Source organism: Triplophysa dalaica, chromosome 5 (genome assembly GCF_015846415.1).
Source record: "Triplophysa dalaica isolate WHDGS20190420 chromosome 5, ASM1584641v1, whole genome shotgun sequence".
NCBI classification, from domain to species: Eukaryota; Metazoa; Chordata; class Actinopteri; order Cypriniformes; family Nemacheilidae; genus Triplophysa; species Triplophysa dalaica.
Window position 1 is genome coordinate 17,513,003 of NC_079546.1, and position 16,213 is coordinate 17,529,215.

The 16,213-nt window shown below is 40.3% G+C and overlaps 1 protein-coding gene across 1 annotated transcript; it reads left to right on the top strand.

Moving 5' to 3' along the window:
- The first annotated feature begins 391 nt into the window (after positions 1 to 391).
- Positions 392 to 5,893, top strand: LOC130421375 (uncharacterized). Its single transcript, XM_056749199.1, has 4 exons — positions 392 to 1,951; positions 2,956 to 3,042; positions 5,443 to 5,496; positions 5,618 to 5,893. Exons 1-3 carry the CDS (start codon positions 586 to 588, stop codon positions 5,445 to 5,447), a joined length of 1,458 nt encoding a protein of 485 aa, XP_056605177.1. The 5' UTR covers positions 392 to 585; the 3' UTR covers positions 5,448 to 5,496; positions 5,618 to 5,893.
- The last annotated feature ends 10,320 nt before the right edge of the window (positions 5,894 to 16,213 follow it).

Below are 16,213 nucleotides of genomic sequence, written 5' to 3' on the forward strand. Positions count from 1 at the left end.
ATAACACTAACCCTTAGTGCTTTTTCATCGGCTCATGCAGATGCTTTCTGAAAGTGAAGTGGATGAATTGTCATCTGGAGATGAATATGTTCCCTGTTCTGCATCAGATATGGAAACTGACAGTGATCAGGAAATTGCAGTTAGTAGTCCGCTAGATATGCTTACTGCAAATAAGATGACAGCTCCAACAGATGAAAATTCACTTTCCATTGACTGCACAGCAATACACAATACAACATCAAACAAAACACGGAACTTCTCAACAAATCCTCAAAAGATGACCATTCTACCACTCTAGCTAAACCAGGACAGAATTTTTGCTTTGTTTGTGGGGAGCCACAGTCCAAAATAGCAAGACACTTCAGAGTCCATGCTAAAGAGGATATGGAGATAGCCAAGGCACTTAGTTTACCTGCCCGATCCAAGAAAAGGAAACAACTGCTCGAAGTCCTTAGAAACAGAGGCAACTTTAATCACAACAGTCGTGTTTTTAGAAATGGAGAAGGTGCCATAAAAGTAAAACGACGTGCAGTTCGGACAGAATCGGCACACAAAAGTTATGAATTTTGTTTATATTGCAAGGGAATGTTTGTGCGACAGGAGCTGTGGAGACACATGAAGCGATGCCAATCTAAACCAGCCATGTCAGATGAGTCTGCTGGGGGCAGACAGAGAGTTCTTACCATTGCAGCAGTGGCTAAATCTGCTTTCTCTGGTCAAGTTGATGATGGGCTAATGAAAGTACTAAGTCAAATGAATGATGATGAAATTGCTCGTGTGGTGAGAAATGATTTTGGGCTTCTTCAGTTTGCTCAGTCACTATATAATCGGCATGGGTTTAACAAAACAAAGCATGAATACATATGTCAGAAGGTTCGTGAGCTTGCGAGATTCATACTTGCATTGCGTAAAAAATGTCCATCTTTTACTCTGGAAGATGCAATGAAGCCAGCAAATTTCATGAATGTCATAGACGCAGTTAAAGATGCAGCAGGCTTCAACCAAGACACACATTCTTATCAAACACCAAGCCTTGCTTTGAAAATTGGACACTCCCTACTGAAAGTTAGCGAGATTCTTCACTGCCGTGCTCTTATTACTGAAGACGCAGAGTTGACCAACAGTGCAAAGGCATTCCAAAAGCTGTATAAGACGAAGTGGTCTGAATACATATCTCATAAAGCTTTATGCACCATCAGTGATTTAAAGTACAACAAGCCCACCAAATTACCACTCACTCAAGACATCGACAAGCTTAACGACTATCTACAGAGAAGTGCAGAATCAGCCTTTCAAGAGCTTAGCCAAAACACAACAGAGCACAACTACGCATGTCTAGCCAGGCTAACATTGACTAGGATCATTCTTTTCAACAGACGTCGTGTGGGAGAGGTCTCCAAGATGCCCTTAAAAAATTTCCTTCAAAGAGATGACTCTTACGCTTTTGAAGAGCTGGGACTTTCTGCCTATGAGAAGCGTCTGTGCAAGTATTTCACAAGAGTTGAGCTAAAGGGAAAGCGAGGACGAAAAGTTGCTGTTTTACTAAGCCCAGACATCACAAAAGCTCTGGAACTGCTTGTTGAAAAACGGAAACAATGTGGTGTTCTCCAAGACAATGAATACCTTTTTGCAGCACCAAAAGGTAATAGCTTCTACAGAGGACATGACTGTCTTAAAAAGTTTGCTGCTGAGTGTGGAGCAAGTCATCCAGAGTACCTAAGATCCACACAGCTGAGAAAACATGTGGCTACAACATCTCAAATTCTGAATCTAAAACACAATGAACTGGACCAACTGGCAGACTTTTTAGGCCACGATATCAGTGTGCATCGTGAATATTATAGACTACCTGATGCAACGGTTCAGGTGGCCAAAATTTCCAAACTGCTTTTAGCCCTTGAAAAGGGAATGCTGCCAGAACTGAGAGGAAAAACTCTTGATGAAATCAAAGGTACGGTAAAAAAATGTAACGTAGCTGTACAGCTCTATGAAAATTAAGAGACCATTCCAAAATTTGATTTCCCAGTTTATGTGTGTCTATGTAAAATGATCATTGACCCTGATTTAATGTGTCTTGGTCTTTCGGTTGGGTAACTTTGGCCACATAAACACTGCAAACTTTCAGGAGTGACAACTACATTTAACACACTGGTAATCAAAGCAACGTTCTGGTGTCTCGCACCTGTAAGAAAATAACCCAGTCGGTATCTTTTGTTTTGCTAAAGACTCTTTTTGTCTGTAATTTAAAACTAAACTACCACTGATAGACGTGCAGCTTTTTGTTCTTATAAAATATTTAAAAAAATGTAAGGTGAATTATGGGCTATTCTTTCTTTGAGTTTGAGAACTTCTTTTTGGGAAAAAACTGCAAAGTCTGCTTTATTGTCAATTCTGCAACAATTCTACAGTACATACAGATAGCAATCTGGAAACAGTCGCTTTAGCGAAGGGGTCCTGATAGAGGCTAGCCCCATGTCAAATCTGTGAAACCAAAGACTTTTCTGAGTGTTGTTTTCTTGCAACTCACATCCAGACGAAGACACAACTCTGGTGTGGGCGTTTAAATATGTCATTAACAACTAGGTGTTTAGTTCCGTTATGTACAGTGCATCCAGTTTTGGAAAATTAATTAATTCGGTAGGGAATGTGGTTGTCACTCCTGTAAATTAGTGAACTGTGTGTACAGAACAGCATTAAGCACAAAAAAGTGAAGTGACAACCACATTTTTCTGAAATGTGTCTTTGGCCATTTTCATTCCTGAGGTGTACTTTTGTTGGAATTTACTGTTGTGAAATGGCAATCAATCTAACAATGCTGATTTAAAGCAAATTTGAAGTGGTCCCTTCATATTTTAGAGCTGTATAGCTCTATAGAGCTTATATTAAATATTGAGGCTTAATTTTGAGGGCTAAAAGGATCAGTTTTGACATTTCTGCCAATGTTTGTTTTGTAAGACTTTACAGATGAGGATGATGATCAGGATGACAGTGATGAAGACACCAGTGAGACCAGACCCCAACATATAACCTCTGGAAATTATGGTATTTACTTAATTTAATATTTAGGTAAAATGTATATTGCTACGATCGCAGGTATTTGTCAAGGGCAGAGGGATCATTAATGGGATAGTTCACCCTGAAATGAAAATTCTGTCATCATTTGCTCACCCTTAGATTGTTCTGAACCTGTATGCATTTCTTTGTTCTGCTGAACACACAAGAAGATATTCGGAAGGATGTCCAATCTCATCCCCCATTTACTGCCATGGTAGGGAAAATAAATACTATGGGAGGCAATGAGGAATGAGATCAGACATCCTTCCAAATATCTTCCTGTGTGTTCAGCAGAAAAAAGAAATCTATACAGGTTCATAACAATCTAAGGGTGAGCAAATGATGACAGAGTTTTCATTATTGTGTGAACTATCCCTTAAATAATGCAAAATCGCTCAAGTAGGAGTATGATTGTGCTCTATATCAGCATGGCTGTTATTAGGCCAGCCACTGATATAGAACAACGTCACACTCCTACTTGAGCGATATTGCGTTGTCAAAGGGAAGACTCCTACTCGTCCTCCACTGAATAAATATGCGGACTTGCTCTAACATTTGATTTTATTCTCTTCTGATCAAAATTAACATTTGAGCAGTGCCATTTTATCGTATGAGGCAGATGTTATGGTACAGTTTACGTAATTTTTTTCATTTAATTGGGATTTTAGCTGGGGATTGTAGAAAAATCAGTATTCCCTATTCAATCGAATTCACTTTATTTACGTAATAACTGTACTAACTGTTCATGCAGCCATGAAAGAGTTTAGTTTTGTTTTCAATGGTAAATTAGTTATATTTCGTTGTGAAGTTAGTTTAAACTTTGTTGCTCAAGCATAGAATGCAGTTTGATTCCCAACTGCGCCAGAGACTAGGATTTAGAAGGAGAGAGGCATTAGTCTGTTTATATTCCTCATTCAGCTTTAGCTGTCACTGTAAGAAAAAATATTGGATACGATATGCTATGATTTACAGATCGGGTTACACAGGCAGTTTCTGCCAATCTCATATTCATTTTGAGTGCCCATACAGTAGTATTGCTTATTTCGTATCTTAGAAGAGTATTTACTTTGATCACATTTATAAAATTGAGATCCAGCTGTACAATTATTTCAGGAAAAACAAGCTGCTAGGGCAGGGACTAGTGGGGAGAGTGGGACGGAACTTCAGCATGAGAACGCAACACATCACATAAATCCTTTCGTGTTATGCACGTACACACCAATTGCCAACAAAACAGACATATGACTTACTTTGACTTCATGTCTGACATCTTTTAGTACTGGGACCGTGCCATCTATCAGTTTTAAACCATCTGCAAATCCAGCATTGTATCCACCATTTATATAACATCTATCAAACAAATGCTGTGGATAAACAGACACACCTAAACTTCACTATCGCAAGAGTAACGAGCTGCAGGTCCATAGACGCAGCCAATCTCAACACAGCGCAAATAATCTTGAAGTTAGGTGGCCCCTCGCTTGTTGGTTGGCATGTGGGCAGGGTCTGTTGTTCGCCTTGCCATGCTTTTCCAGGAGAATTGCCCAATAAAAGGAATAGGATCCTGTGACAGCCGATCAGATATAGTGCAGCTAATCAACATTTTCCAATAGTCATACAATACACAGTTAGGGATGCACTGATCCGATACTGTGAATCGGAATCGGAGTCGATACGGGTCTTTTTTGCTGGATCGAGAATCGGACTGACGGGTCCCATTCAAATCAGATCCGTTGCATTACCCATAGCTGCTACTCTTAAACTTCAAAAAGGACAGAAATCAGGAAACCTTGGAACTGTATTCCAAGTCCTGTATTTTGATACCTGGTTTTGTTTTGTATTTTGCTGGAGACTGTACTAGCTGAGTGTTTTAGATTAAAGCACTGGTAGAAATTCGGATATCTGAATCGGATCGCTAAAGGAATTTTTTTTATTGGTACATCCCTACACACAGTAGACTGCATCCTATTTAAGTTGCCTTTCTTTGCTTCTTATCAGCTGCTTAATCGTGCTGCACTCAAAATCCACCGCCGTACCCATCTCCACCACATCCCCCTGTATCTGTCGGGTCATTTAATTTTATCCTGTTACGCATCAGGACCTGTTCTGGTTCCGATAGCGGGTGGACATGTAGTATTGCTGCGCTCCCGCTCTGTCCATGCAAGGCTGCATGAACGGGCGGAGAGTTTGCTCAGAACTAACCTTAATTATATCATATTGTTTAAATATTTGAAGACAGTGTTCCTGACAGAAATAACCTTATTTTATGTATTTGCTCTATGTAGCTCAAGTCTGAGAGGGAAACAAACATGATTGTTGTTAATTGATAAATATGTTATGAAAATAAATAAAAAAGTATTTTGAACAATTGTTTTACACATTGTGTAGGTTAAAAGGCAGGAGGGGAGCCAGGAGGAGCCAATTCATCCAGTAAAAATGCAGGTATGACTGGCGTTTATTCAAAGTTTGTATTTGCAATGTAATCATTAACAACTTTCTTAAACTGGATTTTACTGTTATGTTCAATTTGTATTAACCCATTGTATTTGTGTATTTATATTAGAGATGGAAAGACAAAAAACAAAGAGAACCTATGTAAAAAGACCATGGACCCCTTCAGAGATAAAATCCGTAATGAAATTCTTTGGAGAGCACATCAAAAAGGGGAAACTTGCAACGTTGCCTGAATGTGAGGCTTGCAAGAAGGCAGAACACCCGGTTCTTGACTCTCGAACCATACAAAACATTAGAGACTTTGTGCGGAATAAGGGCATAGCTTACAAGCGGCAGACATGTTTTTAACCATATCTATATGCAGTGTGTCATACGGAGCCGTCGAAGGGACATTGGCCAAATAAAAACTTTACTCGTGCGCACGAGAAACTTTTTGCGTGCTCACGAGTTAGTGTGTGCCTGTTATGCATAAAAAGTCCTTTAGATAGCACCAGTTTAAATAAAATGTAGATTAATTAGAAATTAATAGGTACGTCTATGCAGTTGGGAGGGGATATTTTAAAACGTCTGATGTAAAACATGCACAACGTTTATTAATAAATGAAGGCAGTAACTTTTAAAAGGCTAAATTTATAACACAGCTAAAGGCCAAATACTATTACTGCTTAGTCTATTATGTATGGGAAGAATCCCGGTGGCCTTGTTCATGTTTGTATAATATAAATAAGAGTGATCGTGGTATTCGTTGACGAATCGGTTATTTCATAAGCGCGTATAGTGTTTATCCATTGTCCTACAGACCGGCAGGCAGCGTTCTGAACACCTGCACGCATAAAATGACAAGCATTACTATGTGTTAAATACACAAAGCTTCTTCAATAATCTTTTTATTGACGATATAGATTATATGTGATGTATCCAGGCCATTTCCATGTAGTGCGAATTATACAAAGTTTTAAAACAAATTAAATAGTTTTCAATGTAAATATGTATTCTTAAATGCAGAGCAAGCAGGCGACTTTTCTCTATTATTTAAACAAATAAGGCCAACCAGATTGCCAAGCAAGTTTAAATGATTTATAGCCCAGTACAAGTCCATTTTATATCGAAGAACTATATCACTGTAACCAGATTTTGATCATTAAACAAGTATACATGCTTATATTGTATTGTTGTGAGGGCAAACGGTGGCTTAAATGTATTCTGCACTGACGGAACCTCGGTCATCTTTCATTAAAACACATTTAGACTAAAGCGCAATGTATTTTGTGCCTCTAACTCGTACTACGCGAGAGCCCGGCCCGGGTACTTGTTTTATGATAAAAACATGATTTCAGTGATACAGTTCTTCGTTAAGATTTGTAGTCTGCTATAAACGTGCATAAAAGCTGGTTGGGCTTAATAAAGAAAAGTCGCCTGCATGCTCTGCGGTTAACAATATATATATTTAAATTAAAAACTGTTTAATTTGTTTTAAAACTTCATATAATTCGCACAACACAGAAATGGCATGGATATAACATGTAAAATAATCTATACCATCAATATAAAGCTTATTGAAGCTTCATGTATTTAACAAATTGTAATACAAGCTTTTCATTTTATGTGCGCAGGTGGATCGACCCTGCAGCGCGTTGTTGAAACGCTGCCTGGCGGTCTGTAGGACAAACACTATACAAGTTTATATATTATACAAACATGAACAAGGCCACCGGGATTCTTCCCATACATAAGACTAAGCAGTAATAGTATTTGGCCCCTAAACTGTGTGCTGAATTTAGCCTTTTAAAAGTTACTGTCTTCATTTATTAATACACGTTGTGCATGTTTTACATCAGACGTTTTAAAATATCCCCTCCCAACTGCATAGACGTACCTATTAATTTCTAATTAATCTACATTTTATTTAAACTGGTGCTATCTAAAGGCCTTTTTATGCATAACAAGCACACACTAACTCGTGAGCACGCAAAAAGTTTCTCGTGCGCACTTCTGTTTTTTTTTTCCGCCAATGTCCCTTCAACGGCTCCGTAGTATCAAACCGGTGTCCCACTTGGACAATTTTTCTGTTCTAAGCTTTTTTCTCATGTTTTTAAAAGAGTTTTAAATGTTATTATACTTTTTCACTATCTATTGTTAGAAGTTAATCTGTTGACTTGCATTGTAACTGCATGAAATTTTGGACACTGTTAAAAAAAATAGTTAACCAAAAAATAGAAATTCTCTCATAATTTATCCACCCTAATGCCATCTTAGATGTTTACAGGATGTATTCCTTATGGATGTATGACATAAGGGTGAGAGAATTTTTATCTTCGGGTGAACTATTTTTTAAATAACTAAGCTAAGCAGGCAAACTGTACATCTGTTGGGTTTGAAGTTATACATTACACATTAACATTACATATATTTTACATTATACATATTTAAACTTTATTCTGTTGACAAGATTGCATTACAACATTTATTAAAATGTACATATGGCAGTGTTGTATATTTCAAATCAGCTGAACAATTTTAAACTCTACTTGCAGTTCTCAGCAAGTTTCGTGGCTGCTTATATTTGCAATAAAGCTGCTTGTGAAGTGCATTGTCTTTGTCCATTCTGTTGCCGCTTTACTTTCTGTAAGGGTTTGATAATCATTGTCATTGATCTTTTTGATCTGGTTAAAGTCCATTGAAGAAAGTCTTGTCATTCGGAAGCCATGTTTGCATCTCGAACTGGCAGCTTTTTTTGGTCATAGCAAGACCACAGTCCTATCTACTTGAATGGGTGAAGGCAGATATTTCTAAAATCTCTTGCCGAAATCACAATGAAATATATTCGATCAATAATTCTGTCGATAATTAACACGGACATGAGCATGCGCACACTTGCAGGTAAGCAAGCGCCTAATAAGTGCGATTTTGTAATGAAGCATTTACAGTCCTTTAAAAACATTTTTGGTAAAGTGATTGCAGCTGTTATAATGGAAAGATCTCTTTCCTAAAATTGTTCTTTGGTTTTGTGAGACACTTTTAGACACTTGACATACAAGCATCATCAATGGTGACAAACAATCATGAATCAGTTTTGTACTATGCACCCAGCTTAAAGCAGTTCAGTAAATTGTCACCATTGTTGAAATTCAAATGATGTTTAATTAACAAAGTTCGGGAGGAGCCGGAGCATATAATCAGCCGGCTGGTCTATAATCAGCAATCACAGCTGTACACATTTAGCCCTAGCAAGCTCGCTAATAAATAGGGAAACCATCTTACCTGCTCGATCTCCTAAGATTAAGCATCCCTCCTCCACCCCTACTCCTCTCCAAAGCTAAATATCCCGCAGGAACCCCGGGGGGTGTGCTCTGGGCTCAGACCGGTTCCGAGCTCGGCGCACTCACTCGTACCAAGGTAGAGTGTTTCGGGCTCGGATAGATCTGGCGAGCTCTGAGCCCGCTTCCCGGACAGCACGCCAAATACGCATAACCTTCATAACCAAGCTCTATCATTATCCCTATCAACATCACTGTTATATGTGTAGGTGAACTCGTGAAATGTGGGTTGTTGAAGTCTTGTGTCTTTTGGTAATGTTGTGATTACACCTATACTGTTAATGGTTTAATTGCATTTATTCTGGTATGACCAAAGTGCCCATGTGTTAGTGTCACCCACCTTAACCAACGATTAGTAGTAAACGTGCCTTTCAGATGTTTTACCAACAACTACCAGCAGTCTCCGCTCCTTCCATCTTTCAGACACAGCGCTAACACAATGTCTGGACAACCGTTGCAGAGGTATTTTCATTATATTTCCACATAATGATGCAGATAAACGATGAAGTACGTCCATAGAAAGTTTTTTTATTTCATTAGATGCGAAAATATTTAAACGGCAGCCCATATCACACCTACTGTATCCAAGTTCATCATTTGTGATGTGCATTATAGCAAATTAAGATGTTACTGCTACAAAGTTCCTACATTGATTACTCTGACTATGTTTACATGTACACAAATATTGATTATTCATTTTTTTTACTAGCCCTGGTATACCATGCTTGACCTTATAAACCACTTTGCTTTATGTGTATGTTTGATTTACACAATAAGTCCCTGTAAACTTTTATGTCCTAACAAACCCTGATATGGATGACCCTACATGCCTGTGAAAAAACAGGTTAGCCATATTTTTATAATTGCATGGTCAGAAGAGAATTATTAAGTGAGATGTATCTTAATGAGGCCATTAAACATTGTTTGAGATTTCCATTTTAATTGTATGTTGGAAGGCAAGGGATGTCCCCGTAAACCACAGTGGTTACATGATGTCCTTGTAAATACTAAATACCTGTGTGTGTGTGTGTGTGTGTTCTCCCCGTGCCTCGGGGGTTTCCTCCGGGTACTCCGGTTTCCTCCCCTGGTCCAAAGACATGCATGGTAGGTTGATTGGCATCTCTGGAAAAATTGTCCGTAGGGTGTGAGTGCGTGAGTGCGTGAGTGAATGAGTGAGTGAGTGTGCCCTGTGATGGGTTGGCACTCCATCCAGGGTGTATCCTGCCTTGATGCCCGATGACTCCTTGAAATAAGCACAGGCTCCCCGTGACCCGAGGTAGTTTGGATAAGCGGTAGAAAATGGAATGGAATGGCTTATGAAAGCAGCAGCATCGGGTGAAGTTGTGACCGTAAAAGAAGTATACTTAGAAAGGATGTGACATTTGTTTTGAATGACAAAATATTAAACTATATTTTCCATGTCAAATCTGTTACCTTGATTGTTTGGTCAGTTTGATAAACTATGTCCACTGTATCACACGAAAATAATAACAATAAAGGCTGCAGGGAGGCACAGCAAGGGGGCAGAAGAGCCACATGTGGCTCGAGAGCCACGGATTGCCGACCCCTTAGCTAGACATACTTTTAACTTGCTAGCTAATGTACTTACATTATTCTCACATATTTATTTTGCTTGTTTTCAGAGATAATGCACACAGACTCAAGTGTTGTCACAGCTTCCAGCTGCAGTGCCATTCATGCTCCACCAGAGGGCACTCTTATCAACAACCGCACTATCATTCACACGACATTTCCCATAACTCATTGCCTGGACTCTTTGTTTAATCACTTCCACCGGTTTCTAGTTATTTGTTTACTTCCATTTTAAAGTTAAAGTTTATTGAAAGTACTGCAGCCCAACTAAAGCAAACACTCTTCACAATAATGTTGGTTTGTTGAAATTTCAACATGTTTTCAATATTATTTGAGCGTGCAAAAGTAAAATTGTTTCACTAAAATTAACATTTCACTTTCAACATTCATTCATTGGTTTTATCTGCTTTGCATTCTACCAAGGATGTATTTTCTCACTTGTAGTGGTGGGAGTTTGGGAAAAGATAATTTTGTAATAGGAAAATAATTTTATTTATGACAACGTAACAAAATGTATCCCACGGACATGGAATGCATCGATTTTACAAAGCAGACTTTCTTCATCTTTGAATCCATTTTTTGTTCTGTTTTCAGACAACAGTCTCAATGGGAAGGCAGTAGATGTGCATAGGTATGTTCTTATAGTAGCTGGTCACCCAGGGTCTAACAGGAAACAAAGAAACAAATGTTAAAATATATTGTATAACCTGCTGGAATTGTTTTATTGTTTTTCACATTTTTGAAAGCTGGTTAAAGTGTTCTTGGAGTTGTAGAACACACTTGGTTGTGCGCTGGTTGAGGCTGAGGAAAGACAGACTTCTCCAGCAAATGCGATTTTCCTCCAGTCTCACTAGGTCCAGTTCTTGTTGTCTCTTTTCCTCACTGTGTATGTTCTCCTTCAGGTCCTGCTCTATACAGGTCAGCTGCATGACACAGAAGTCTTTAAATCTCTTCCTGTCAAACACTTAAGTAACAGTAATGTATTACAAGTCATAAATGTTCTCAGTGCAACCCAACTTTAGCGCTAAAATGCTGGTAAAATGATACTATTGTGTCACCTCATCCAGCAGAGTTCTCTGTTCTTCAAGTTTCCTCTGGTGCTGGTGTAGTGCGCTGATGGCAGGGTCTTCTCTGTTCTGAACATCATGAGAGTTTTCCACCGATGAATATGACCTATAAGAAAACGGGAGATAGAACTTGACATGTGTGTATTTGTGTGTTCGGAATGCAACATCAATGCTATACAAAATAAAACTTGAAATGATGGGTAATCGTTGGATGGGCAACAGGTGTTGATCCACAAGTTGGATCACAAGTTATGTTTAAAATTTCAACAGATTATTGGAGCTTGTTTATTTAATGATTTGTTGACTGATTGCTAAATTGTTAGCGCTTTTTGTTGCGTCTGTACTGAATTTAATATGCCGTTAGTCGCTCGTTACGGCTTGACATTACAAGTTTGCACTTAAAAGCATCGAGCTAGTTGATCGCTGTTTGATCCGCGGCCCATTCAAGTTGTACAGACTTTGTTTTGCTAATCGAGAAGGCGTGTTCCAGCTGTATTCTGTTCTCGCTAATCTCAACAAATACTTAAGCAGTGCCTCTGCGCTGTCGCGCCAAGCGTCAGCGGTAGCAACAGCCCTTGTGTTCAGCCTCATCGTGTGAAGACCGACGAGTGTAAAGACCTGCGACTCTTCCTGCGCGACTCCACCGAGCAAAGACACCGGGAAGGCACATCAGTATATTTAACATGTCTTAGCTTTCATTTAATTGTCTACTAACTTGTGTTTCGAGTTTATTCCTGTATTCTACTGTAGACCGCGTTCTCACACAAGACGCAAGGCACGACGCACACACTCTCAAGCGCGTCCCATTCACATCTCCCCTTTTACACCTCTGTCTCTATCTATGGGTCTCTGGAACTGCCAGTCAGCTGTGAACAAGACTGACTTCATCCATGCGTCTGCCAGCCAGTCTGAGATTCACATTCTTGGTCTTACTGAGACTTGGATTCGTCCTGAAGACTCAGCCACACCCGCTGCTCTCTCCACAAACTACTCCTTCTCCCACACTCCCCGCCAAACTGGAAGAGGAGGAGGCACAGGTTTGCTTATCACCAATGATTGGAAATATTCCACTCTATCTTCCCTATGCAAAAACTATTCATTTGAATACCACGCTGTTAATATCACTTTTCCCACTCAGCTCAGCGTTGTTGTAGTTTACCGTCCCCCAGGTCCTCTTCACGACTTCATCGAAGAGTTAGATGTGCTGCTCTCATCATTTCCGGAGGATAGCGGCCCTCTTGTAGTCCTTGGGGACTTCAACATCCACCTGGAGAAACCCTATGCTGCTGACTTCCATACCCTCACCGCCTCGTTCGACCTCACGCGCCTCGTCACAGCCAGTACTTATAGATCTGGTAACCAGCTGGATCTCATCTACATTCGTAACTGCACCTCAGATAACATTCAAGTAACACCTCTTCACATCTCGGACCACTTCTTCATCACTTTCAACATGCTCCTTCCTACATGCACTACACCAACACCACCACCCGTTCATTTTAGACCTTAGAACCTTCGCTCTCTTTCCCCTAGCACACTCTCTGCCAGAGTGACATCCTCTCTTCCCTCCAACTTTGCTTCTATAGATGCTGACACTGCCACCGACACCTTATGCTCAACACTTACATCATGTCTAGATAACCTTTGTCCTCTGTCCTCCAGACCGGCTCGTGCCACTCCCCGCTGCCCCTGGCTGTCTGACATCATCCGTGAACAACGTAGTACACTCAGGGCTGCTGAAAGGAAATGGCGCAAGACCAAGAACCCTGCTGACCTTACTCTCCTCTTTCTCTGCTAGTGTTACCACAGCAAAAATTTCTTTCTATACCACCAAGGTAAGCAATGCATCTAACACTCGACAGCTTTTCAAGACATTAATCTCTCTTCTTTGCCCCAATCCTCCCCCGCCCACTTCATCATTGACTGCGGAAGACTTTGCTGTATTTTACACTGACAAAACATCATCCATCAGCAAACAATTCTCGGTACCTCAGACCTTGGGAAACACCTCCCACACTTCAACCATCGAACTCTCCTCTTTCACCCCACTTAAGGACACTGAAGTCACCAGGCTTCTCTCCAGCCACCCCACCACCTGTCCCCTTGACCCTATCCCCTCCAATCGCCTTCAGGACATATCCAGCTCGCTCACACCTGCACTCACACACATCATCAACACCTCCCTGCTCACCGGCACTTTTCCATCCACATTCAAACAGGCCCAGGTCACGCCCCTACTGAAGAAACCAACATTGGACCCTTCTACTCCCGACAGTTATAGACCTTTCTCTCTCCTCCCATTTATAGCAAAAACACTTGAAAGGGCAGCTTTCAACCAGGTGTCTTCCTACCTGTTCCAGAATAAACTACTGGATGACAAGCAGTCTGGCTTCAAAACAAACAACTCCACTGAGACGGCATTGCTTTCGGTCACAGAAGCACTGCGGCTAGCCAAGGCGGAATCTAAATCCTCGGTCCTGATTCTGCTAGACCTATCTGCAGGGTTTGACACTGTCAATCACCAGATACTGCTAGCAACCCTGTCATCACTAGGAATCACAGGCTCTACCCTCTGCTGGTTCAAATCCTACCTCTCCAACAGATCCTTCAGGGTGTGATGGAGGGGCTCGCTGTCCACGGCTCACCACATGATCACTGGGGTCCCTCAGGGATCGGTGCTTGGACCCCTGTTTTTTTCCATCTACACGACATCACTGGGACCCATCATACAGGCACATGGCTTCTCATATCACTGTTATGCCGACGACACCCAGATCTACATCTCGTTTCACCCAGACGATACCACTGTAGCAGCTCGCATTACAGCCTGCCTCGAGGACATCTCAGCTTGGATGAAAGACCATCACCTCCAGCTGAACCCTGCCAAGACCGAACTACTCGTGATTCCGGCACACCCTACGGTCCAACACGATTTCAACATCCATCTTGGCAATACCATAATCACCCATTCCAAAACAGCCAGGAACCTCGGAGTCATATTTGATGAACAGCTGTCCTTCAATGATCACATTGCAAAGACAACACGGTCATGCCGATATGCCTTATTCAACATTAGAAAGATCAGACCATATCTCACGGAGCATGCGGCACAACTCCTTGTCCAGGCCCTTTTAATCTCAAGGTTGGACTACTGCAATGCTCTCCTTGCTGGTCTTCCTGCAAAGGCTATCAAACCACTTCAGCTGGTTCAGAACGCAGCAGCACGCCTCGTCTTCCAACAGCCCAGAAGGGCTCACGTGACTCCCCTTTTCATCTCTCTTCACTGGCTACCGGTTGCAGCCCGTATCAGATTCAAGTCACTAATGCTTGCCTACAGGACTATCACTGGATCTGCACCGGCTTACTTCCACACTCTCCTGAACTCCTACACCCCATCAAGATCCCTGCGTTCAGCAAACCAGCGGCGGCTTGTATTGCCTTCCCATAAGGGCAGTAAATCGCTCTCCCGCTCTTTCTCATTCACAACTCCTTCCTGGTGGAACATTCTTCCTATCTCTGTTCGTTCAACCACATCTCTCACAACATCTAAAAAACTACTTAAAACCCATCTCTTCTGTGAATACTTGACAAACAAATGAAAAAAAAAATACACTAACCCTTTCTCTCAACAGGTAGTGGTCTAGCTTTTGTTGAAACCAGTAACTTTGTATTGGCACCTAATGTATTATGGCTCCTGTATGAACTATCGCTTATTGCTCCTAAACTCTTTGTAAGTCGCTTTGGATAAAAGCGTCTGCTAAATGTCTAAATGTAAATGTAAATGTAAATCACCATTATTGTGATCAATGTTTGGTTTAGTTGGGCTCTTGACTCTTGAACTTTCCATTCTTTGTCCTGGTCAACTTCTTGGGATTGTTCCGTCTTAACAATATCTGTCTATACATGATCCCTACTGTAAAAAAGTATGTTAGAAATTCTATGATCAGAAACAGTTATGTAAAAGTAATGATTTTTTATAAGTACTATATTATTTTTACCCTGCAAATTAATTACATCAATGTTACTTGCCTAAGCTTTAATGATTGAAACTGAATAGAAGTTAAATTGGAATGAGCTCTTGTACATTCGTATTGCCAAGGCATTTGCAGCTGGGATTTGTACAAATAATGCAAGTATGTATACAAACGAAAATAAAGATAGTTATTGTAATAAAATAAAATAAAAATTGCTGCATTTAGTGCAACTTTAAGTGATTTATAATATATGTAAATATATAAAAACATAAATAGAGAATAGTGTAAACAAATATTTAAAAAAGCAAAATATACATTTAGCTCTCCACTCTCTCTCTGTGTGTACAGGTATGTGTGTTTGTTGTCTGTAAACACAGTGAAATGTAAGTCAAGCTCTCATGAGGACATCTGACACCAGGGGTAACTTCACCTGACTGCAGCTTATTTACCACTTCTTCCCGTCTGTCGCATGTGCTGATTGCATATCCAACATCAATGATAAATGTGCCATGTCTGTCCGTTTTCTTACTCATACTGGTAAATATATATGGAAGAGAGAACAGTCCCCATATATTTTGAGTAAACATTAAACATCTACATAATAGAACATGTATGTTTCTTCCAAAGACAATATATTGAGTTTTAATGTCTAAAACACAAGGTTAGGGTAAGGACCAGGGCCCGGGCCCTAAGAAACTCCTTAAGTTAAAAAAAAACCCAGAGTGACAATACTGTTACAATTAGAATTAAGGGT

What these genes read in the sequence shown, in the direction of transcription:
- LOC130421375 (XM_056749199.1), top strand. Translation starts at nt 586, where the DNA reads ATGTTTGTGCGACAGGAGCTGTGGAGACACATGAAGCGATGCCAATCT. An exon ending in AACTCTTGATGAAATCAAAG is followed by an intron (nt 1,952 to 2,955) that starts GTACGGTAAAAA and finishes TTGTTTTGTAAG; the next exon opens with ACTTTACAGATGAGGATGAT.